The sequence below is a fragment of the Ovis aries genome, chromosome 11 (genome assembly GCF_016772045.2).
Source record: "Ovis aries strain OAR_USU_Benz2616 breed Rambouillet chromosome 11, ARS-UI_Ramb_v3.0, whole genome shotgun sequence".
Taxonomy (NCBI): Eukaryota; Metazoa; Chordata; class Mammalia; order Artiodactyla; family Bovidae; genus Ovis; species Ovis aries.
The window spans coordinates 37,618,644-37,640,529 of record NC_056064.1 but is presented as its reverse complement, the minus strand read 5'-3'; the positions used below and the strand labels follow the sequence as shown (position 1 = coordinate 37,640,529).

At 54.5% G+C, this 21,886-nt stretch overlaps 3 protein-coding genes across 3 annotated transcripts in view; all 3 read right to left on the bottom strand.

The window, feature by feature from the left end:
* The window catches only part of HOXB3 (homeobox B3), a 40,354-nt gene extending 34,451 nt beyond the window's left edge, over positions 1–5,903 (bottom strand). The window contains exon 1 of the mRNA XM_012185970.5: positions 5,797–5,903. The gene's annotated coding sequence lies outside the window, so the exon portion shown is untranslated. The remainder of the gene's footprint in view (positions 1–5,796) is intronic.
* A 993-nt stretch (positions 5,904–6,896) lies between these two features.
* On the bottom strand, positions 6,897–9,779 carry HOXB5 (homeobox B5). Its single transcript, XM_004012805.6, has 2 exons — positions 8,800–9,779; positions 6,897–8,121 (listed from the first exon to the last, which is right to left on the bottom strand). Exons 1-2 carry the CDS (start codon positions 9,359–9,361, stop codon positions 7,874–7,876), a joined length of 810 nt encoding a protein of 269 aa, XP_004012854.1. The 5' UTR covers positions 9,362–9,779; the 3' UTR covers positions 6,897–7,873.
* Positions 9,780–11,389: 1,610 nt separating this feature from the next.
* Positions 11,390–20,441, bottom strand: HOXB6 (homeobox B6). The gene is made up of 3 exons (XM_027974664.3): positions 19,944–20,441; positions 13,310–13,834; positions 11,390–12,280 (listed from the first exon to the last, which is right to left on the bottom strand). Exons 2-3 carry the CDS (start codon positions 13,722–13,724, stop codon positions 12,021–12,023), a joined length of 675 nt encoding a protein of 224 aa, XP_027830465.1. The 5' UTR covers positions 13,725–13,834; positions 19,944–20,441; the 3' UTR covers positions 11,390–12,020.
* Between the last annotated feature and the right edge of the window lie 1,445 nt (positions 20,442–21,886).

Here is a 21,886-nt window from a genome sequence, read left to right as displayed (position 1 = left end):
CCTTCTTTCAATATCCAACTGCTTAAACTCCAGCACTTTGGAAGGAGGGATAGGAGTTTTTAAACTCCCTCTAGTCGTGGCCCACGGTTACTGGACTCCAATTGCCTGGACCCCATCTGGGGGTTAGGAATCCCTGAAAAACTAGCCTCCCTGGAGGGAGAAGAAGCTAGGGGATCCAGCTATTTTGCCCCTTTAGAGGAAGCCTGATGGGGCTGGTGTGGGTGGGAGCCAGGTCTTCCCCTTGGAAGGCTTCCTTGGCCCCACCAAACGTCCTACAAGGACGTGTGGGTAATTGGATTTTTTAAATGTGTGCGGCTGGGTAGGTTTTAATTAAATTTTATATGGCGACTCAAAGGTTATCTTTAGGAAAGAAGATTGCGTAGAGGATTGGCCATGCCCAGAGCGCTTTCTTTTGTGCATCTCCCGAGGCCACCAGAGCCAGTTTGGGGAGGAGGACTTCTTCCCTCAGTTCTTCCTCAGATATCTGCCTCTCCGCTCTCGGTGCCGCTACCCCACTCCCCGAGCCCACGAGTCTTCCTTACCTCGAGCATCCCCCGCTCGCTCTCTTCTCTCTTCGCACACACACACAGCCTCCTCCCCTCTCCCACCCCTCTCCCACCCCGCCCCCGCCGCGGCCGGCTCACGCACGCTGTAAACTTTTGACCCTCCAACTTCGCGACCCCTCCGGCAATAACACTGGCCTCACCGCCCAGGGTCTCATTCTGCCGCTCCCGGTGCAGAAACCCAAGCGCAAACCATTTTCCCTGCCTTCCCCCGTCTCCCCCTCCCCCCGGACCCCCCCCCTCCCCGCCCCGCCCCGCCACTACCTCGACTAAGGGCCTTAGACCTGGGAAAGAGGAGTCAATCTTTTTCCATTATTAAATAACTCCTCCTCGGGAAAAGATGCCAACTGCACTTCCGACTTTTTTTCACCACTTCCCGCATTTTCACCGTCTCTCATGTTAGATGCCTGGAAGAGCTTCTGACGACCCACCCCTCTCCATTCTTGTGTCCCCCAGAGTGGGGCCGCCGTGGCCGTTGCCAGGCGAAAGGACATACGGCAGCCATAGAGTGGCCTGACGGAGAGGGGTGTTTCTGGGCCGAGGAGTGGAGAGAGCTTGGAGGAAGGGTTCCTTGGGACCGGAGGGGGCCCAGGCCCCAGAAGGCTTGAGAGAGCTCAGGGTCCAGGCTCTGCAAGGCCCAGCGGGCCCCGGGCCACCTTGCCGGACAGCTCGCTGGCGCCTAGAAGGCTCCAGCCTGGCTGTGAACTTGGTCTAAGGCGGACTCTGCTGGCAGCTCGGGGACGTTACAGCCTCTGCCTCAGCTAGTGCAGCGGCCGCGCAGCGACCTGCCCTCTTTCGCTTTCCTTTGCTCCCAAATATCACCTCCCAAGCCCCCAACTCCCACAGAGAAGGATTTTGTTCCTCCTTCCCTAGGGACCCTTGGGAATCTGTAAACAGAAAAGAGAGAGTTAAGAGACACATACAGAGAAAAAGAGACTAGGACAACAAGAAGCTCCGATATATCGGGCTTATGCTCCACCGTGTCCCCAAGGCCCCAAAAGGAGATGTTTCCACATGCAAGGACTTTCCCCCTTCTGCTCCCCTAAACGCTCCTTTTTCAGGCTGAATCCACACCCCTCCACCGGGCCTTCCTGGGTCATCTCTTGACTAGGCAAGCGGTGTTGGGGCATTGGAAGTACCTTCCTCTCTAGACACATTCGTCCCTACCCTGCTAGGCTCCGGCTCCAGGGGTCAGGGATGGTCAGCCGCTGCGTTCAGAGGCCGCAGCGGGGCCGCAGCTAGGGAGGCTCAGACCAGAGCGTGGCTCTGCAGCGGGGGCCGGGGGGTTGGGGGAAGCTAGAGGAGGCCAAGAGGAGATTTAGGGAGAGAAAAGATAGGACAGAGGACGCCTGAAACATCGAAGGAGAAAGAAGCGGGAGAGAAAGAGATTAAAACTTGGGAACGTGCTGATCTATTCGGAGTCCGACAGGTCCAGAATGGCCCTAAGGCCAATCCTCTCCAGTCTCCTGAATCCCCCACTTCCTCTTGAAGCCCGAAATTTCGGTCTCAGTAAATTCGCCAAAAGGAGGAAAAAATCGGCCTAAACCTGTAGGAGCGCTGAAGGTGACGGCGGTGCGGCCGGCGGCGCTAATGTATGCGGCAGCGGCTCGGAGCCCCAAGTAGGCCGGCGCTCGGCCCGTCTGCTGACCTCTTCGTGATCCCGGACTCTATGAATTATTGATGAGATATGAGCGTTGATTTCCCCTTTCAGGATGCAAACTCCATTATATTGTTAAAATGGCGATTTAATCGTTGAGAATAGCTTTGGTGTGGGTTTTTTCCCCCAACTCATTTGCACCTCCTTCCTTTTCATTTAACTCTCTTAATTAAATCCTTTAACAGATTTTAATCACTTTTTGGAGGGAGGGATAGGAGGAAGGAGAAGGCCATCACTACCACCAACAACAAACACTAAACACAAGCCGGAAAGCCATAAAAAGCTTCTACCTTGGGGAAGTTGAAAGGAAGGTGGGGAGGGGATGTTAACCCCTCTAAAAATGTCCTGCTGGAAACAACCACCATTGGAGTGCTGGGGCAAGCTAACTCTGAAGTGTTTGGGCCTGGGAAATGTTTAATTCCACCCTGAAGAAGTGTGTAGTCCAACTGTGAAGAGTAAGTCAGGCTCACCCTTCTTGCTGAGAAGTCAAGGGACATGCAGCTTGGGGAAGACACGTGTTTCTTGTGGGGAAGCGATTCTCCAATCTGAGCCCCAGGGCAAGGATTACTGATAAATGTCCATTTTCCTTAAAAGCCCCCAATTTCTCCCCTCCCCCATCCCAAACAGCTTGGTTTCCAGGCGGTGTCTGGGTTAATTAATATGGATGTGTAACAGCGCTGCAGCAATCGATAAATCCCGCTGTGGGCAGATCCCAGCCTCGAAATCTGATTATTCCGAGAAACTCCAAAAAATGGAGACAGTGACCAGTAGGCTCTGCCCTAAAAGAGGGGACGTGTTCTTGCTAGCCCTGTTCTCCTTGCTTGGCTGGGCTGATCCCAAGCTGTGAAACCCATACAGGCAATTGCCTTCTTTGCTCTGTCCCAAAAGGGACTGAGTTTGGGAGACTGTGCTGAGTGGTCCGCTTCTCCCTCATTTGGAATCCTTGGCGTCCATCTCAGCATTCAAACCCAAGGATAAAGGAACCATCCTAAGAGAGGAGCTTACTCTTGGATCCCCCCCCCCCAATCCGTCCCCACCAGACCCCAGTGAATACTTGTCACAGCCAGGGAAGAGTTAAGTGTCCCTGCAGCAGTTACAGAGAGGAAGCCGCCAATGAAATATGGGTGCTTGGAACTCCAGGCCCGGCTGGCTTTCCTGTTTACACTTCTTTATACTTCCTCCCACACCACAGCCTCAGAGAAACAAAACAAAAATAATAATAAAAAATGACCAAGTAAAACAAAAAATTAAATTGTCTGTTGAGTGGTGGTCAAGCTGGCCTCAGAGGGAAAAGGGAAACTATAGCCTTACCCTCCGACTGCCAGTCTCCTCTACCCTGCCCCAGGTGGAAGGTACCCACAGATGGGCATGAGGATTTGGCTAGTAAGTTCCAGCCTGCGGCTCAAAAGGTTGGGGCCTGAATCCAGCCAGGGAGAGGAGAGAGAGGAACAGCCTTCTTGGAGAGTGTCTTGGGGAAGGCTAGAGAGCAAGACTTGGCCTGGGGCAGAGATAGCTCCTTTGCATGAGAAATCCCTGGGAAGCTTTCATCTTCTCCCCCAACAGATCCTTGCTGGGATTCATGGAAGACAGTTACCCACAGAACCTGAAGTGGGGAAGAGGAAAGCCCAGCTAGGATGGGATCTTCCCCAGTTAGGATCTGCTCAGAGCAAGAGGAGATCCTCCAAGAGTTTTGGCTATTGTGGCAGAAGTGGGCACCCACACCAGAGCTGCCCTTTGCCATTTCAGAAAATCTCTCTAGATATGCCCAGCAGATGTCCCTGGGCTGCTGGCCCCATACATTCTTTCTCAGAATTTGCAGAACTGATGTGGGAGGGGGCCAAAAAATCTTTAGCGGCAGACCCGGTGATCTGGGGTTTCTGAGAGGGTGGCTGGTGGCATCAGAGTGAGACCAAGGGCATAGGAATGGGGTTGCCCAGGAGTCCCCTCATCGGATTCTGTGCCCATTACCTTCTTCCTTTACATCTTATTTAACTCATTTGCCTTGTCCAGAGCGGAAACTTGTGGAAGTCATGCCTCCAAATTTTACTAGTATTTTAAATGGTGCTTGATGTCCTCTGGGAACTGAGCAGAATCTCCTTTCCATGGGATACAGATGCCCCAACATTCTGGGAGAGATGTGTCTTCACACCAAGGGGAGGACACCTATGCACTCAAAGCCTCTGTCCTCTGTCCTCTTTGCACTCAAAGCCCATGAAGGGTGTCCAGTAAATTAGGCCTGGACAGGGATCTGAGAGCTCAGGGAATAGAGAGCAGCTGCAGGAGAAAGCAGAGATGGGGAGAGAGTGTAGATGTTCTTTAACGTGAAAAGGGGAGGATCTGTGACCCTCTCCTGGTCCCAAAGACCAGAAACCCCTTAAGTTGTCACAGACCCAATTCCAGGGACAACAGGAGTTGGTGAGCTATATCTAGAGATGGCAAAAGCAGGCATGAGGGGATGGTTGATCTGAATGTGTCTTTAAAAATGGAGAGGTCGATTTGGTGAGGAAGAGACCTCTAGCTTTCAGAAAGAGGGTGGCTTATCCTTAGAAAATAACGGGCCCCCTGGGGGTCAAATAATGCAATCCTTCTGGTTTGTGGTGCCACAAAACAAAGGGCCTCTAGGCTCTGGTAGGGAGAGAAGAAGAAAGGAGAGGAAAGAGAACACCTTTCCAATTTTCTCTCCCAGCTCCTGAGACCCTTTCACTCTCCCGACAGTTGGGAGTCTGTGTTCTTCAGCAACTTTTATTTTTGGAGGGATCGCTAGGGATTTGCTTAAACACATAGATCCTCTAGAAAGGATCTATAAAAAGAAGCTCTCCCATTCTCCCCACTCCTGGCCAGGAATTAGGTTTTGGATTTGAGGGAAATGCCCCCCTCTGTCTTCTCCCCACTGGGACCTCAGGACCCTACATTGAGTCAAGTCAGCATATTGGCTTGGGACCAAAAGTCTGAAGCTGGGTGCAAAGGCAGGCGCACCGCTCTGCATTCCAGATAGCCCTGAGGAAGGCATAGAGAACCCAGGTACCCCCTTTCATGGGTTCAAAGTTCTAAAAGCCAGAGAGTGCGCCAGTGCAAGGCAGCCCACAGCAGCTGCTCAGCCTTCCCCAGGCTTTTTCTCAGCTCAGATGTATCCAGATAAAAGTGCCTAGCGGCGCGCCCCCCACACCCCTGACAAATGAATGTCATAAAGTTTCTTTCCTGGGGGTGGGGAGGCATCTGTCTGAAGATGCCCAGTAGTGGAGTGCCCCCCCCAACATGGGGCCCTCCTGTCAGCAGTACACACCCCTCCTTTTTGCCCCCTAAATTTCCAAGAGGACTGAAGGAACCCACACAAGCCTTTTGCCCACAAAGAGTCAAGCACTCCTGCAAATAAAACCAGGCACCCAACGACTGCGGAGGCCTTATCACACTGAACTAGGTGCCCCACTTAACACCCAGCTGGTCAGAACTTGGTGCAAAACCAGGCTAAATTTCCCCCACTTATTACCCTATAGCCCTGCTGGAGGCACGGTTTCCTTCCCCTAGTTTCAAGCCCCACAATTTCAAGGGGAAAAGCGAAAGCTGGAAGCAACTTACTGCGGGAGAGCTGGGCCTGGGCTGCCGCCACACCACCGCCTTCTGGGCCCGGAGAGCGCTCACCTACCTCTGCCCCCTTCCCCACCACAGCGAGCAGTTAAAGTGTCACTTAACATTCTGGAGAATGTGAAATATACCGCGCGGTGTCAACTCCCCAAAACCATAAAACTAACTTTATGGACCTCACGTGACTTTCTTGAGCCAGTGAGGGGTATCTGTCTGACTTCTCCGCGATTTTTACGATCTAACTTCAAGATAAAACCCCTATCCATTTGACATCTAAATGTCATAGCGACTTTTGGGATAGTTTGCTATGGACAAAGGGGGACAAAGTCAAGGGGGATGGGGGAAAGAGGGCCCAGTAGAGCCTCCAAGACCCTCGGCAGCCTCCTCACCAGCTCCCCCTCCCCCCCAGCCCTGTAAGAAGTTGGGCCAAGCTGGAAGGGACGGACTGGGTAAGTGTCCAGACTTGACTCTTGTACTCAGGGTGGAGGCTGACTTGGATGGAAGAGGACTGGGCCCGGGCCCTGGGCCAGTTCGGCTGAAGGGGAAACCAAGGGCCTTCTAGGAGGGACCCCAGCTCCTAATCAAGAGGGCAGGTCAGTTGGGCCCCTGGAGAGAAGAAGCCCTTGATAAATGTAGAGAAGACTGAGGGTAAGAGGAAACCTTTGAAATTGAGCTGATTTTTTTTGGAGGGGGGTTTGCCTACTGGGTGACAGGGTTGAATTGGGATTTGACTAGGGGACAAGGGGGCTGGGCAGGCCTGCTTAGGGCTTAGGCCCAAATTACTTTTCCTGAAGAGGTTTCCAGAGACTTTTCCGGCCAGCTGGTGGAAGGCCAGGGTGGAGTCCAGCTCAGCCTTTCCCTCGCCCCTTGCTCCAGCTTCAGGTGGGATTTGTGGGCCTCTCAGTCCCCCAGGCATGAAGCCTGTCCCCTGGCCCAAGTACCACTGACTAAGCAGAGACTTAGAAGGCTGAGAGGGGCTGCTGGGGAGCATCCTACTCTCTCTTCCCCACACCCCAGATCTACCAAGAACGGTCTAGGGTGTGTCTGGTGATGGGAGAGGCAGGCCCCCAGAGAAAAGACAAGTGGAAGGGCAGTGGAGGAGGGGAGACATTTATTTGACTTCAAGGAAAGCTACAAACAAATACCAAAAGCGAATCACTGAGACAGGCCCGGCAAAGACAGATTTCACACGTAGCACAGCATCCACTCGCTCACTACAAATGGTCTTGGAATCGAAATGGGTAGGGAAGAGGGGATAGGTCTGACCCAGACTATCCCCATATTTACAAGCTTTGGGCCCTCTATGCCAGACCCATGGATTCACAGAGAAATACACAAGACGTTTTACACTGAGGATTATTTTTGTTTTCTGAGGCTCCCAGACCAGGCCTTGTGGGGCCTACCCAGGCGGCAGGAACTTAAATCTCACTATGTACCTTCCCTCTTTTCAACATCACCCCTTTGGTCCCCCTTAGCTCCCTCCCACCTCAGGACCAAGCCTTAGGAAACTTGGGCCTAGGAGTGGGGAGAGAGGAGGAAGAGGAAGGAGGAAAGAGACACAGTCATGGACTCCCGGGTCTCCGAGGCCAGCTCAGCTGGGCCCGCGCTGCGGCACTATCCCACCTCAACTGCTGCCCCTTTTAGAGAAGTTTCCAGCTGAAACTCAAAATACAGCGATCATCCTTTTATAAATAAGTTATAACACAGATGGGGAGGGGAAAGTTCACATTAAACATGCGAGTTTCTTTTTTTCCTGGGGGAAGGAGTGCAACCACAGACACGAACATTCAGAAACACTGGCGGATTGGGGGTGAGCGCAGGGGAGTGGGGAGCATGGAGGGAAAATAATAATTATCATTATTATTACAATAATAACAAGATTAACCAGTCCAGGAGAGAGGGAGCCACAGGAAGACCTAAGACGAAACGAAAAATCGTAACACAAGGCCCGGGCTGAGGCAGGCTCGTGGGAACCGGTTCCCAGCGGGCGGCGGCAGCGCGAGGAGGCTTGGAGGGGCCAGGGCTGGGGGCGGCATGAACTCTTGGGCCGCCCGGGCTCCTCCCGGCGGGCTCAGGGCTGGAAGGCGCTGCCGGCTGTAGCCAGGCTCATACTTTTCAGTTTGTTGTCTTTCTTCCACTTCATGCGCCGGTTCTGGAACCAGATCTTGATCTGGCGCTCGGACAGGCAGAGCGCGTGGGCGATCTCGATGCGCCGCCGCCGCGTCAGGTAGCGGTTGAAGTGGAACTCCTTTTCCAGCTCCAGGGTCTGGTAGCGGGTGTACGCGGTTCGGGCCCTTTTCCCGTCCGGCCCGGTCATGTCTGGAGCAGACAGAGCAGAGCGGCGAGGCCGCGTTATTCTGGTTAAGGGAGGGGGCACTGGGTGGGAGGGGGGAGTGGAGCAGGACCCAGGCGTCCCCGGCACCCAGCTCACCGCAGCTCCGATCCTCCCCACTCCAGATGCCCGCATCCGAGCTTGCTTTCTGATGCCCCCTTCTGCACCCCCCACTTCTGCCCGCAGCGAAGGCGCCCGGCTTTGTCTCTGGCTCCCTCCCTGTGCCTCACCCTTCGCTGGGCTCAGGCGGCCGCTCACCCCGGGAGGGAGGAGAACGGTTGCACTTTTGCCCTGGAAAGCTCGTTTTACTGCTCGCCCCTCCTCTGCTAAAAGCAGTCTCAAAATTTCGGGGGCAAGCAGGACCCTTCCCCATGTTACATAAACCCCATCCTTCATCCTAAAGCTAGTACAGCTGGGCAAATAAAACCTAAGGCGAAATCTGGGAACAAATTATTAAAAACACTCCTCTTCAACCCCCCAGCTAAGCCCTCTTTTGGCTCTGTCCCCCCGAGCTGTGAGGACCCTCTTAAGAGTCTTCTCCCCCTCCGAAAAAAAGAAATCTATATTTGAGGAAAAGCCAAGCTCTCCTCGCCGACTCCCCCCACCCCCAAACGCGGAGAAGGAAAAGCCGAGAAGACAAAAAGAGGAGCGAGAGCGAGAATTACCATGGCTGATGTGAAGCTTCCTCATCCAGGGGAATATCTGCGGAGTCTGCCCCTCGGGCGCCGCTGTGGAGGTGGCCATGGGCTCTGGCTGCGCCCGAGCTAGGCTTGGGCTGCTTAGCTGGCTCGCCGCTTCCTCAGGCTCCGAGGACGCGCTGGCCTCGTCTATTTCGGTGAAATTGGCGCTGGAGCTGGCCGGGGTCGCCTGGTCGGAGGGGGACGAAGCAGAGGGCTTGGCGCCGTGGCTGTCGCCGTTGGTGCAGGGCAAGGACTCGGGCGAGGACAGGGAGCAGCTCGACGCCGCTTGCCTGAAGCGGGGCTCCTGGGCGGGCGCAGGGAAGGCGCGCGAGCTCTCGCCCACCGCCCCAAAGTGGCTGGAGGAGGCCGAGGAGCGGTTGACGCTGAGGTCCATCCCATTGTAATTGTAGCCGTAAGAGCCGGTGTGCATGGCAGCGGGATCCCTGTAAGAGCCGCTCAGAGAGCTGCCACTGCCATAATTTAGCAACTGATAGTCCGGGCCATTTGGATAACGCCCCGAGAAGGAGTTTACAAAGTACGAGCTCATTTGGGTGATTTTGGAGGGCTTGATTTGTGGATCGTGGTCGTTATAACCCTGTGCTTCACGATTTATGATGTATTAATGAATTATAGCGATGCACTGTACTTCGTTTTGCTATGTATGCGGCCAAATATGGGGGGGGGGTTGGAAGGGGGATGGGGGGGCGTTAGGGAATCACGTGCTTTTGTTGACCAGTCGTAAATTCTCGCTGATGACCTCAAGAGGTAATTCATGCTCTATGGTTACAAATAATGACGATCCGAGAATCGTTAGGGCCGATTCAATGCGAGCCTCCGAGAGAGGGGGAAAAAGGAGAAGGGGGAGAAACAGGGAGAAGGTTGGCGGCCGCCTCTGAGCAGAGCGCGCCACCTCCCGGCGAACGGCGGGAGCGCGGGCTGCCGACCGCCATGGCGGCGACGACTGCCTCCCAGCTGGCTCCGTGCAACCGCCGGGCTAGAAAGAAACCCGGCCTAGGCTAACCCGAAGGGTTGAGTCTTTTAGAGGAGAAACCCGATTAAGCCTTTACCCACTTTCTCGTAAGTGGAGTTTATCGTTCGGTACTTCTCCCTGTCGTCGTCGTTATTATTATTTTAACTGAAGGTGATCAAAGCTTGATTTGCTCTTCCTTTACTCGGGCCTTGCAAGTCTTCGAGATGGGGGGCAGAAATGGGGGAGAGGTTGGAAGATGTGTGTGAAAAACAATTATTGCAAAGGGTTTCCCCTGTGAGCTCGGCCTGGTCTGCTTCCTGACCCGGCTGCAGCGGTCCATCCACAACATCCAGGCCAAGCCCGTGGGGCAAAGCCAAGGGTTCGAAGGAGAAACTTTCGCTTCTCCGGGTCCCCTGAGAAGTTTGAAATACTCTTCCTCATCCTTAGCCCAGGACGGAAGGATGGCAGAACAGGATAGGGACCCCAAAAGAAGAGCCCAGCTGGGGCTAAGTGGCTTAGATGGGAGAAAAACGGTAGAGGCCACCGCATCAGGGACTCGGGTTTGGCTGTAAACGTGGTCCTGAGATTCTGGGATCAAGGAAGAATCCTTCCGCTTTCTCACCAACTGCCTGCTATTATTGCCTTGGGAATCCCTACTTGAGACCCCTTGCTGGCATCTGGGTAGTTTCAGAATTTGCCGGGCGGCTCACGCCTTCCCGGGAAGGGAAGGGAGTTCGGAGGACCAGCAGCGCCTTGCTGAGCGCGCTTGGCGGCCAGAGACCGCCACAGCTGGGCCCCCTCTGCCGGATGGCTATTTTCTTTAAAAATAAAAAAGGGAAAGAGAGGGAGGAGGAAGAAAGGAAAACAGGCTCCTCATCTTGTCGCCTGTGTGAGGGTGGGGGTGGGGTGGGGTGGGGACAGAATGGGTCCGTTAAAGTTGATGCGATGTGACCAAACTGCCCCGTCACCTGGCTTCCTGCCCTCAGGTCTCCGAAGAGCAGGGGGAAAGTCTTGCCCTTCGCCCAGGCGCCTGCCGGCGGCTTCACATCCCCCTACTTGTCGCTGAGCCGCTACTTGAGGCAGGAAGGGACGCCTGGAGACTGCAGCTGTGGGCAGGGAGACAAGACACCCGGTGGCCCCAATTTAGGCCAGGAGCCGAGGGCCAAGGCCGGCGGAAATCAGGCCATGTGGGCAGGCCAAAGATCACCGGCCTCAGGGATCCTGCGGACATAACCCAGCGCTGAGGCACAGAGACCCGCCGGGCTCAGTCTCTGCAGGAGCTCCCGGCTAGGGGGCCTCGGTGGCGTTCCCTCCTGCCACGGACAAACGAAGAAAAGCTAGAGAATAATAGGGGAACGACTCGTCTCCGTCCCCCAGTTCTGCACCAGAAAAGGCCGTTGTGAGCCTCAGCACCGGCGAGGCGCGGCGTTGGAGTCTGGGCCGGACCGCTGCAGCCTTTATCTCAACTGTAACTTCCGAGTCGCGTCTGGCCCTCTGGGGCCGACCAGAGCTCCGGCCTTCGCTGCAGAGTTTCCGGCACCGGGACGCAGGGGTGGCGGTGGGGGTGGGGGAATGGCAGGGGAGGAGCAGAGGTGACTGAGCAGCGAGGTTTTACGTCTTTATTATTATCATCATTATTAATAATATTAATATTATTACCGAAGTATTTCACGTCCAGAGCTAAGACACGACTACAAACACAACACATAGAAAATTAATAAAATAGAACTTTGTTTTCTTCTGAGGCTCCTCTTCTTACTTCTAGGTAGTATGTGCTCCTTCCAGTGGCTTTGGGGAGGGGCTGGGAGAGAGGTCTGGGGTCAGGGAGTCTTCGAGGCCCCCGCTGAGGGGACTGCGAATCTACCATTGAACCGTGCACGGGCGACATGGACGAAATGAGACGCGACACGGACAAGAGCATATTGCTCTGCTTCCAGGAAACATCAAGTGAGTCCGGTCCTCAGTTCTCACGCGGGAGCCTGTTCGGGCTGAGGCGGTTGTGCGGGCATGGAGGCGGCGCTGGGGTGCCGGCTGGGCTCAGGCAGCACGGCCTCCCAGCGCCCAGCGAGCGCTCTGCGGGCGGGGGCGTCCAGGAGAGCGCGGGGCCCCGCCTGTCGCGCTCTGGAGACCAGGTCCCCAGGCTCCCCCGCCCGCAGAGCCTTCCCCGGAGCTCTTCGCTGCCCTCCGTTCCCCGCAGGCCTCTCCCTTCGCGTCCCCCCGCCCCCTGCCAGCGCCTTCATTCGGCCGGTTTTTCTTCTTCCTCCTCGGCACTGAGCTGAGACGCGCTGAGCAGTTTGCTCTCCTTTTTCCACTTCATGCGCCGGTTCTGGAACCAGATCTTGATCTGCCGTTCCGTCAGGCACAGGGCGTGCGCGATCTCAATGCGCCGCCGCCGCGTCAGGTAGCGATTGTAGTGAAACTCCTTCTCCAGCTCCAGCGTCTGGTAGCGCGTGTAGGTCTGGCGGCCGCGCCGGCCGCTGGGCCCAAAGGAGGAACCTGTTACGCATAGAGGAGATGTTGAGGTCTGGGGTCACCAAGGCCAGAACCCCCCTCCCCCATTCGACCCTCAAACGGGGACTCTAGCCTGTCCCGGGATGCCCTCCACTCTCCCTGGTTCCCTGCCCCCCCCTTTCCTCACTCCTCCAGCGCCCCCTCCAGATTCCCTCCGGGTCTCCTCGGCTTTTGCCTTCTGTCTAGATTCTTGGTGGGGGGATGGGAGGAGCAGTTTTAAATCCCACCTGAGCCTAGGGGGAGGGGCTGGAGAAGCACTGGCCAGGTGTGTCTCTTCCTAGACGCATCTTTTCTTCCCATCTGGCGCCCCCACCACCCCGTGACAGATTCTGGCCCTTAATCTGTAATGACGTGGATCGATCCGTAGTCAGCATTAAGGGCTCCTCACTTTCGTGTCCCGTTAATGGACATCAATTTGGGATTTAAGACCGACAAATAATCCAACCTGAGACCCCGGCGCCTGCTTCTCCCTCTCTCCGACTCCGCCCGCTCCCTCTCTTTCTTCCCCTTATTCTCCCCCCCTCCTCTGACTACCACCCCTTTCCGGGTGCCTCCTCTTTCCCCAGCCCCCGACCCCCAGGGAAAACCAGTCCGGGACAGACTCAACTCTCCCTCGCCAGCGTCAGGCCGCCCCCCTTCCCATGACGTACTCCGTTTTTAATGAACAGTCTTGGGGTGGGGGACCGGGCCAGAGCTGGGGGCGCCAGGGAGAGCCCAGCCAGTGGCTGCGCGGGCTCTGTCTGCCTCCCTGACCCGGATCTCGGCTGCTGCCTGGCCCTCGCAGAGAACCCACTCGCTCCCCCTGGCTCGGAGTGCATCTGGGACTTTGCAAACTTTGCAACTCCTGAGGGCGTGAGGGCAGCGCGGGAGATCGAGGCAGGCGCCCAATCTTCCCTAAGCTCCAACCCGAGAGGCTTTCTCCGTGGAAGAATTGGGTGGGGGGGCTCTCTAGTTCTGACTCTAGGGGGGAGGGAGCCCATGGGGGTCGCGGCGGCCTCAGCAAGTCTCACTCACTGTTGCATGAATTCATCCGCTGCATCCAGGGGTAGACCGGAGTGGAGCACTTCTGCTCCTCGGCCTCGCCGAAGACGCTCTTGTCCTGCGCGCAGTCGGACTTCCGCGGCTCCGGGTGGAACGGGGGCGGCTCGTCGGCGCCCGAGAGCGCGCAGGCCGACTCCTTCTCGCGGTAGAAGGCCGGCGCCGGCCCGTAGTCGCAGGGCGCCGCCCGGCCGTAGCCGCCGCCGGCCGGCGGGTAATAGGAGGAAGCGGCAAAGCCCTTGTCTTGGCCGGGCCCGGGCCCGTAGGGCGCAGGGTAGTGCCTCAGAGGGTCCGCATAGCCCGACGAGTAGAGAGGGAGCTGGCCCAGGAAGGACTCCTGCCCGCTGGCCAGAGTGACGGGGAAGGTGGAGTTCACGAAATAGGAACTCATTGGGAGGGGAGGCGCGCGCGGCCGCTGCTGCTCCGCCGGGTTTATGATTTGTTGTGTTTTATAGTCCGAGCGCCGCGCCTATTAGTAGTATATCTGAGATTGGGTTTTAGCTGAGGGGGGATGGCGAGGTGCCAGTGAGGGCCAGAAGGAAATACAACCATCTGATCCAACACTGACCAATGGCAGAGGCAGGAATTGTCAAATAGCACCCAGGAGGAGCGCAGCCCGCGCGAGGGACCCGCGCACAAACCTATCAACCTTTTTTTCCTCCTTCTCCTTCTGCTTTCTCTCTCTCTCTCTCTCCCCAACAGCACAACGCGTCCCGTTCCACCTACGTAGGATCTGCGACAGAGGCGTCTATGCCTTTGAGGGAGGAGGGAGCACTTGGATTGAGACCACCCCATCCTCCAGTGATTAAATAAATATATCCCTCCCCTCCCCACGCAGGAATAGGAAAAAGTTAATTGTGTTTTCAGAAAAGTTAACCCCTGACTTGCTTGAGCCCCATTCCCTCAAGGGAAGGTGGATAAATATCTCGGAATCTGGAATTTCAGTCTCCCTAGAAGAGAACTAAAGGAGAAGGCTGGTTTCTTGGGTTTTGTGTTGGTAGGAGGAGAGAAGAGTTCTCCGCCGATTAGCATTGCTTTCAGAAATCGAGAAGCAAAAGAAGAAGAAACCATCTCCTTCCCAGGTTTTGAAAACTGTTTTTCCTGTTTCTCAGACCTACTCCATCTCCTCCAAGCCTGGGCTTATTATTCCTGCCTCTCTACAGCTCTTGTAGTCTGAGAGGCAGGCCAGAGGACCCAGAAGACTGGGAATTGTGAGGAGGGTCTGAGCCTAAAAGCTTCTCCCTTTTGATGTGCGGCTAGATTAGGAGCTTCTTGGAAGGCTACCGCTGCCGCTGCCCAAGATATCTTGCCTGGTTCTAGTATGTATTGCTTGCGTTTGGCACAGGAAGGGGCACTGGGAAGAGGGGGATAGGGAGAGGAGGGGTGAGAGGTTTGTCTGATCCCTATCCTGCCTGCAACCTTCCCTCCACCCCACTTCCTACCCCAAAAGACATTAGAATATCCTGGGCTACAAATTCTTAGGTATCAAAGGTGCCTCAGTAACTACAGGGAAGAAAATTGTTTCTCCTCCAGTTTCAGGTCCTCAAACCCTCCTGATTTTGGAGACAATCAGAAACCAGTGGGAAGAGAGGAGCCATCGCTCCTTTTCCAGGTCTCTCCAGAAGCTGACAGTTCTTTTTTAATTAATTCTTTCTCAAGACGGTTTTTGTTTCATTTTATAAAGGGGGAGGGTTGGGTTCTCCTGGGGCCGCAGCAGGCAGCTTACCACTATCATTCCGTATCCCCTCTCCAGATGCTCACTACCCTTCTGTCTCTCAGCATCTCTACAATCCCTCCCACCTCTCATATATGTATTACCAGCCTGCTGCCTACAAGCTTTGGTGTGAGAGAGTGTGTATATCTCTGACTCTTATTTTAGGAAAATGAGCATTGGAACCAGCCTGGAAGACTGAAGCACAGTGTATTTTCAACATTCTAATGCTCATAAAGAATGACAAGCTTTGGACCTGGGGCCAGGAATGGGCCAGAATGTGGGACAAAACCTGATGATGAAGGGACCAGGCTGACCCTTCTCTGACTTGTTCTTTGGACTCCTTTTTGTAGGCCAAATCTGCCCACTGAAGATGGCACAAGACACTAGGAAAAGTGGTAAAGGATTGAGGTTAGTGACCAGGGATGGAACTTGGTTGTTGCAAAGTGGCCCAAAAGGCTCCCTAAACTTAGGACAACTTCTCCGCTCTGCCTTCATGGTTAAGTGGCTATTCCTGGTTGACCCATCAACCACTTCCTAGCCCCTCTTGGGGGAGGGGGTGTCAAGATTTTAAAAAATAAACTCTAGCCTCCTAATGATGCAGTCATAAGTGCTCAAATCCAGCTGTGATTAGGCCCACTCCTGGAAAGGAAGGGAGAACATTTGGGCTGGAGGAGCAAGGTGGGGAGAGTGCCTTGTGTCCCTCCTCCTTGCTACTGAGGCTGGGCCTTGGGCCTCAGCCCTCTCTCCTTTCTGGTCACAGTGTCCTCAAACTAGGACTGTTTAGTATGGGCTTTCCCATGAAGCCTGGATAACATAAGATTCAGTGAGAGATGAAGACTTCCCCTATGATAGAAGCACGAAAACAATCGCCTTATCCTTAGAGTCATAGCCCCAAATTAACCTCACCTCTGCAGGTTGCCTGCCACGAGATGGAGCCGCAAAGGCAGGGCCTGGGCGCCTGGAGTCGGGCATGAAAGGAAATAGCGCCTCATCGCTCTTATCTAAGCCCAGAGGTATTTATGAGCGTTTATTCGTCTGATCCGTTTGTTTGGGAGAAAGAGCAGGCAAGCAGGGCTGGGCCAGAGGCTGCCTGACTTCTGGAGTCAGATCTCTATGAATCTGTCTGTGGTTGCATCCACCATTGTCGGTCTGTCTCCAAGAGGGAACATATAAATACACAGTGGGCACAGCCATCTGCTGGTCTGGGGTGTCTCTCCCTGCTCAAGGAGGAGGTGTGTGTACGGAGAGGTGGATGTAAATGTGTCCTAAGTCTTGAGTACACAACAGAAGGATTGTATAGAAATCCCACTGGCAGGACTTATAATTGTAATTTCCTGAGCTGTGAATCTGTGGTCCTGCGGACGTACACACATTCCAGCTCCCCGGTAAATGTCGAAATTGTGTTCAGCTCCAGAGTAGAATTCTCCTGCATGGGTAATCTCAGGGAGAATATTTGCCAGTAGGTGTTTGGAGGGGAGGGGTATTGAGACATTGTCCAGGCTTCCCACTTCTTCTTAGCTGCAAAGCTCCCTCCCACTCCCGGCTCTTAAGGGTTGTGGGCAACTTCCCCCACCCCAATCTCAACTCTGATTGGGGTGGGGTGAATTCAAACATCTCAACCCAATTCTTCCTCTAGAGTCCATGATTCTCTGGGTTTGGGGAACATATATGTTCCCAGAGGGGCAGTGTGGCCTCTCCCAATTTTTGAGAGCAGTTTACAGGGAACACTGCCTTAAAACTAGCTCCTCCAAAGCAAGGTACAAAGATATTTCCATTATGCAAATAAATGGCATCTTCTCTGTTGGAGGGGGGAGCAGTGGCCCTCAGCTCCCTCTCCCCGGGCCCATGCGCACCCTAAGAGCCCTTAAAGGTTTCAACCCTCTGTACAGCTGCCTTCCCCTCTCCATCTGTCCTTCCGATTGTCGGCAAGAAAAACCTCCAAGGGGCCTAAGACTTTCAGGGAGCACTCCCTTGGGGGCCCCTGCACTGGGCTGGGCCTTCCAGCCGCCAGAAAGTCACTCTCTGCTGAAGAGCTGAAAGGGCTGCTCCTGCGAGGCAGACTCACAAGGCGCCAGAGGCTCGGGCCTCAGAGACCCCGCGTTTGCCCCTAGTACCGCTGGGCCCCTTGACTCCGGCAGCTCCTCCAGCTCCAGACCCCGTAACACCTAGGCCTGCCTGGCACCAGAGGCAATTTCCTGGAGCCCCCCGCCCAGGAACTGGGGCCACAGCACCTTGAAAGGAGCGGCCAGAGCTTCCTCCTGCGGCTTGAAAGCCCAAGCTAATCAGTAACCCGTGAGACGGGCCAATATTCAAACTCGGCGGCAGCGGCGCGTACCCTCGCCCTCGCCACCCCCTCCTGGGAAAGCAGTCGGCTTCAGCGGGTGTGAAGAGCCGGGCAGGAACGGAAATTACAATGATTTGCTTCCTTAATGATTGATCCCCACTCCCCGCTTTTTCCCAAAGCATGTTTGTGTCGATTTCGCTTGAAATGATTGGAAATGGGGAAGGGGACACACACTCACTTGCACACACCAACAATTTCCAGAAAGCTCGGTTCAGTTCTTTCACCATACACTCAACCGGCCAAGGAACTGGCAAGACCCACCAGTCAACCCGGAGAACACAGACTCGGTTTGTCTTTTGACAACCGAGTGGAACTGCCCGGGCCGGCGCCTCCCCTGCAGGACCCCTCCCTTGGCCGAAAAGAAAACCAAATAAACCTTGAACAGCCTTGGCCTCGGATGGATCTTCCTAGCGGCCCTCGTGATCCCCTCTTGAGTTTGGCGGGGACGCCGGGGAGAGGGTCGACTCTGATCCCCCAACCCTTTGATTCAGAGCCCCGTGCCCGCCAGATGCAGTATTAGTCCTTTTAAAATATGCCCTAGAAAAAAAGCCGCTTCCCCCAGCCAGCCGCCAGGTTTGGAGCTGGGATGGGCCTGACAAGAGAGAGGGATCCTCGTTCTCCAATTCACATGTGGGCAAGCTGGAACCAAGATCCAGCGAAAGGTGATAATCTGGGCCGAAAGTCCCCAGAATCCCGCCAAAGCTGAGCGGCTGGGGGCTCCGGGCGTGGGGCCGGGTTCAAGCAGCGTCGCCGGGCTTGTGGCGCCGAAGCCGCATGTCTCCAAACGGACGGTAGATGGCAGCAAACCGCATAATTTGGGTCAGAGAGAACTGTCTAAGGGATGATTTATACCCCGCCAAGACTACAGGAGAAAAAGACCTTTATAGTCTGGGTAGGTTTGGGGAATTTTTCCTTTAAGAATAGGCTCCGAGTGCCGCGGGTGCTGGCCGAGAACTTCTCTGGCTTCACAGCCGAGGGGGTCCCTTCAGGCATCCATACTGGGCCTGCTTCGAGGGCATCTACCTGTGCCACGAGGGGCCCCCTCCCGCGCCACAAGTGGCTCTCTCCCTTTTCAGCTCAGTAGTGAGAAGGCCAGTATTCCCCTATGCGCATCCAGACCCTGCAATCCCTGGGCCACCAGAGACCCGAGATTGAAATCTCTGCATCTGGTCCTTAAAAAGAGGAAAGCAATCACCTATTTCTGCAAACCAAACTAAATCAGTCTCTCCTGCTCTCCGAGCCCTAAGTCCCTTATCTCTCAGCTGGCAGCTTCCCCAGAACCCCTCTCTATTTTTAAGTCTTCACCTAGCGACTGGCGCCTTCTTCAACCCCACCAGCTACTTTAGGAATCTAGTCTTCCCGCCCCACGGTTCTTCTCCCGGCTCCCCCCACCCCGCACCCCCCCCCCCCCCCCCACCCCCACCCCCACCCCCACCCCCACCCCAGGCCTGGCTCGGGAATGGAATCAGGCGCCGGAGGGACAAGACTAGCTGTCTGAGCTCAGTGCCAGGCAGCTTTCTAGTCCAGACACCATCAAATCCCCTAATGGGAATTTCTTTTAATTTTCTTCTCTTTATTTTTCTTTTTTGTTTCCATACCTAAAACAACAACGTGGTAAACAGCTTCTTCACAATCACCACATTTGGATCCAAGAAAGTTTGAAACGTTTCCACATCAGACACACATGGCAATTTTCTCCTCCACAGAAATCCACACATCCCATACCAATAAAACACAAGGTACAGAACCAGTATTACACAGAAACCAACACGCTGTAAACTACCGCGTTAAAAACCACAAAATTGTCTCCCTGCAGAACGAGCCTCCCTGCTACGGGAGTGGCCAAAGATCTGGGCATTTTCAGGCAGGCTTCTTGGAAGGAGGGGGGGGTCTCCCTCAATTTGGGTGCCTCCACCCACAGCCTTTTAATTTCAGAAATGTTTCCGAAGGGAGATAATGAGTATTTCTCCGTGAATTGTTCTTTCTGTATCTCTCTAGCCGCCTGCTCGCCCTCGCTGGCCTCAACGGAGATTCCAGGCCCTCCAGAGACCAGGACGTCTCTCAGCGCCACCGCCCCTCGTGCCAACGGTGCCGGAAAGCCACGGATACCCGTACCCGCACCGGGCAAGAGAACTGCGCCGGGGCAATTGGGGGAGGCCGGAACAAGGGAGAGATGGTGGGAGGGGGAGGGGGCGCAAACCCACAGAGGCCGTAGCAACCGGCTTTATGCCGGCACCCCAAGTCCAGACACCCCCCTATCCTTTCTTCCGCAGCCCTCTAACTTAAACCTCTTCTCCCAGCTTAAATAGGCCACTTAGAGCTCGCCTCCGTGGCCCCTTTCGGTTCCTCCGACCGTCTTCCCTGCCTTGCTTCTCCTCCAGGAAGCAACCACCCCTCTCTCAGCCACCGAATTTCCTAGGAAGCCTCTCCTTGCAGCGCCCGGAGGTGGGGTTCAGCCCTGTCTTGGAAGAGGGGGGAGAAACAAACCCAAGCCCCACCCCCTACAAAACCGATGCAAAAGAATAAGAAGAAAATTGTAGAATCTCCCTTACCTTTGCAGACCTTGGGGTTTCTTTCCTCCGATTGAAAGGGGTGGGAGAAAGGGGGGCGGGGAAGAGCGTTCGGTTTCTTCTTCATCTTCCAGATAATATTGTCCCAACCTGAGAGCCGTTGCTTCCCCTTCTCTGACTTGGGAGAGAGGGTGTTTCGCTTTTCTGATATTTGCATAGAAAATGGAGTAAGTTCTGGCTTTGAAAAATGGTATCAGGCTGCAGTCCTGGGCAGATTGTCCATTTACTCTCCATGATGACTAAAATCCCAGATCAGCAAGCAAATTAACTTAGAAATTAAAATTATTTTTGGTTCTCTCTTTTGTGTAATTCCCACCCCTCCTCTCTCTCTCTCCCGCTCTCTCTTCTTTTCTCTCCCCCTTGGTTTTCCTCTCTCTCTTTTGCTTTATCGAGCTGATACTGAAGTATAAAAATATCAAGAGGCTGGAGCCCTGAAGGACGACAGTGCTCCGACCTAGGTGTGGTGTCCAAAAGAATGCTGCATTATAACCACCAGGGAAATGATAAAAAGTTCATGTTCACGATCGCCCGGCCACATGACCGGCGCTGGCCAATCGCTGGATTCAACCACTCATAAACTTCTATCACAAAGTTGTAAATTTTCATAAAACAACAAGGAATTTATTGCATTTCTTCATGGCTGCTCCACCAGCAACCCTTTTCTCAGTCGCCATCTTCTTTTCTTCTCCTTCTCGATTTTTGGGGAAACCCCAATCTGAGAAGGTGTGAGATTTGGGGTGTGGGGAATCAGATTGAGGAGGCACAAGCATCCATCTGGGAAGGGGGTTCTTTTTGGAACCTCCCTATTCTCACTGGAGCTCTGTCCTTCTTTTCTAGTAAAAATTCACCCCAAAACCTCCACACAGGGTCTTTTCTAAGGCAATTTGGGGGTGAGTTGGGAGCAACAGCCAATGTCCAGAGCTGCCACTAGCCTCAGGGCAAAATGAAAGCGTCAAAGCCCCCTTTCCCCCTCTGAATGCCCCTCTGACTGCCCCCCTCACTCCCAGCCCTATAGATGGCAGGACCCCACCTGTGAGGGCTTGTAGCACTGCGGGTGTGGGGGCCGCAGATTCCCCTAGGGCCTAGCTTTTGTCCCAAGTAAGGTGTCTCTAATGGAGGCTAAGGCAGACACTCTAACCACCGAATGATTGCCTCTGCACCCCAGGAATTGAAGGAGAGCAAAGCCGGACCCAGACACTTGGCTCTCTCGCCTAAATGTGCACTCGCTCAGGTTCCCAAGGACAACTCCCCATGCTCTCTGCAGGGGGAGAGGGTGGTCTGCGGTCCTTAATGTGGGTACCGCAGGTTTAGGAGCCTTTTACTTACAAATTTAGAGTAAACAGATTCTCCTCATCCTTGCTTCCTTCCAATCCTCTTCCCCTTTCAGCGCCCGTAGCCTGTTTTTTAAATTTAAATAAGCCAGGATTTATAATCTAATAAATACTAAAAATCAATTCCGAAGGTCTAGACGGCATCCTCTGGTATTTCTCAATCAAGGGGATGTTTTGGAGCCAAACAACCCAAATTCACCCCGGGTTTCCCAGGTCCCCTGCTATACGCCGGTATTTTGAATTGAGCTACCAGCGCCCAAATTCAGGAAAGGAAGTAACCTCCTTCGCAAAATGTTCTTCTTTTTCTCTTTCTCTGTACCCCGGAGAAGATTTCCAGATTGCCAGCAGCGCGGACAGTGGGCAGAAAAGCGCGGAGGCAGCCGGCTGAGCTCTGGAGGCCCGGCGGCCCGGCGGCCCGGCGGCCCGGCGGCCGGGCTCAGAGCGGCCGGGATGCGGCCACAGCAGTCGGCTAACTCGCACTGCTCAGCCTCTCGCTCCCGGTGCTCATTTTTTTCTCCCCCAATTTTAAGTTTTATTTGGGTCGGTGGATCAATTTAAAATGAGGTAAATTAAATGAAAGTAAAATAAATTGAA

Excerpts from the sequence above, each read along its gene's own strand:
- HOXB5 (XM_004012805.6), bottom strand. The coding sequence starts at position 9,361 with ATGAGCTCGTACTTTGTAAACTCCTTCTCGGGGCGTTATCCAAATGGC. Across the intron at positions 8,122-8,799 it reads GAAGCTTCACATCAGCCATG|ACATGACCGGGCCGGACGGG; the intron begins GTAATTCTCGCT and ends TGTCTGCTCCAG.
- HOXB6 (XM_027974664.3), bottom strand. The coding sequence starts at position 13,724 with ATGAGTTCCTATTTCGTGAACTCCACCTTCCCCGTCACTCTGGCCAGC. Across the intron at positions 12,281-13,309 it reads GCGGATGAATTCATGCAACA|GTTCCTCCTTTGGGCCCAGC; the intron begins GTGAGTGAGACT and ends TATGCGTAACAG.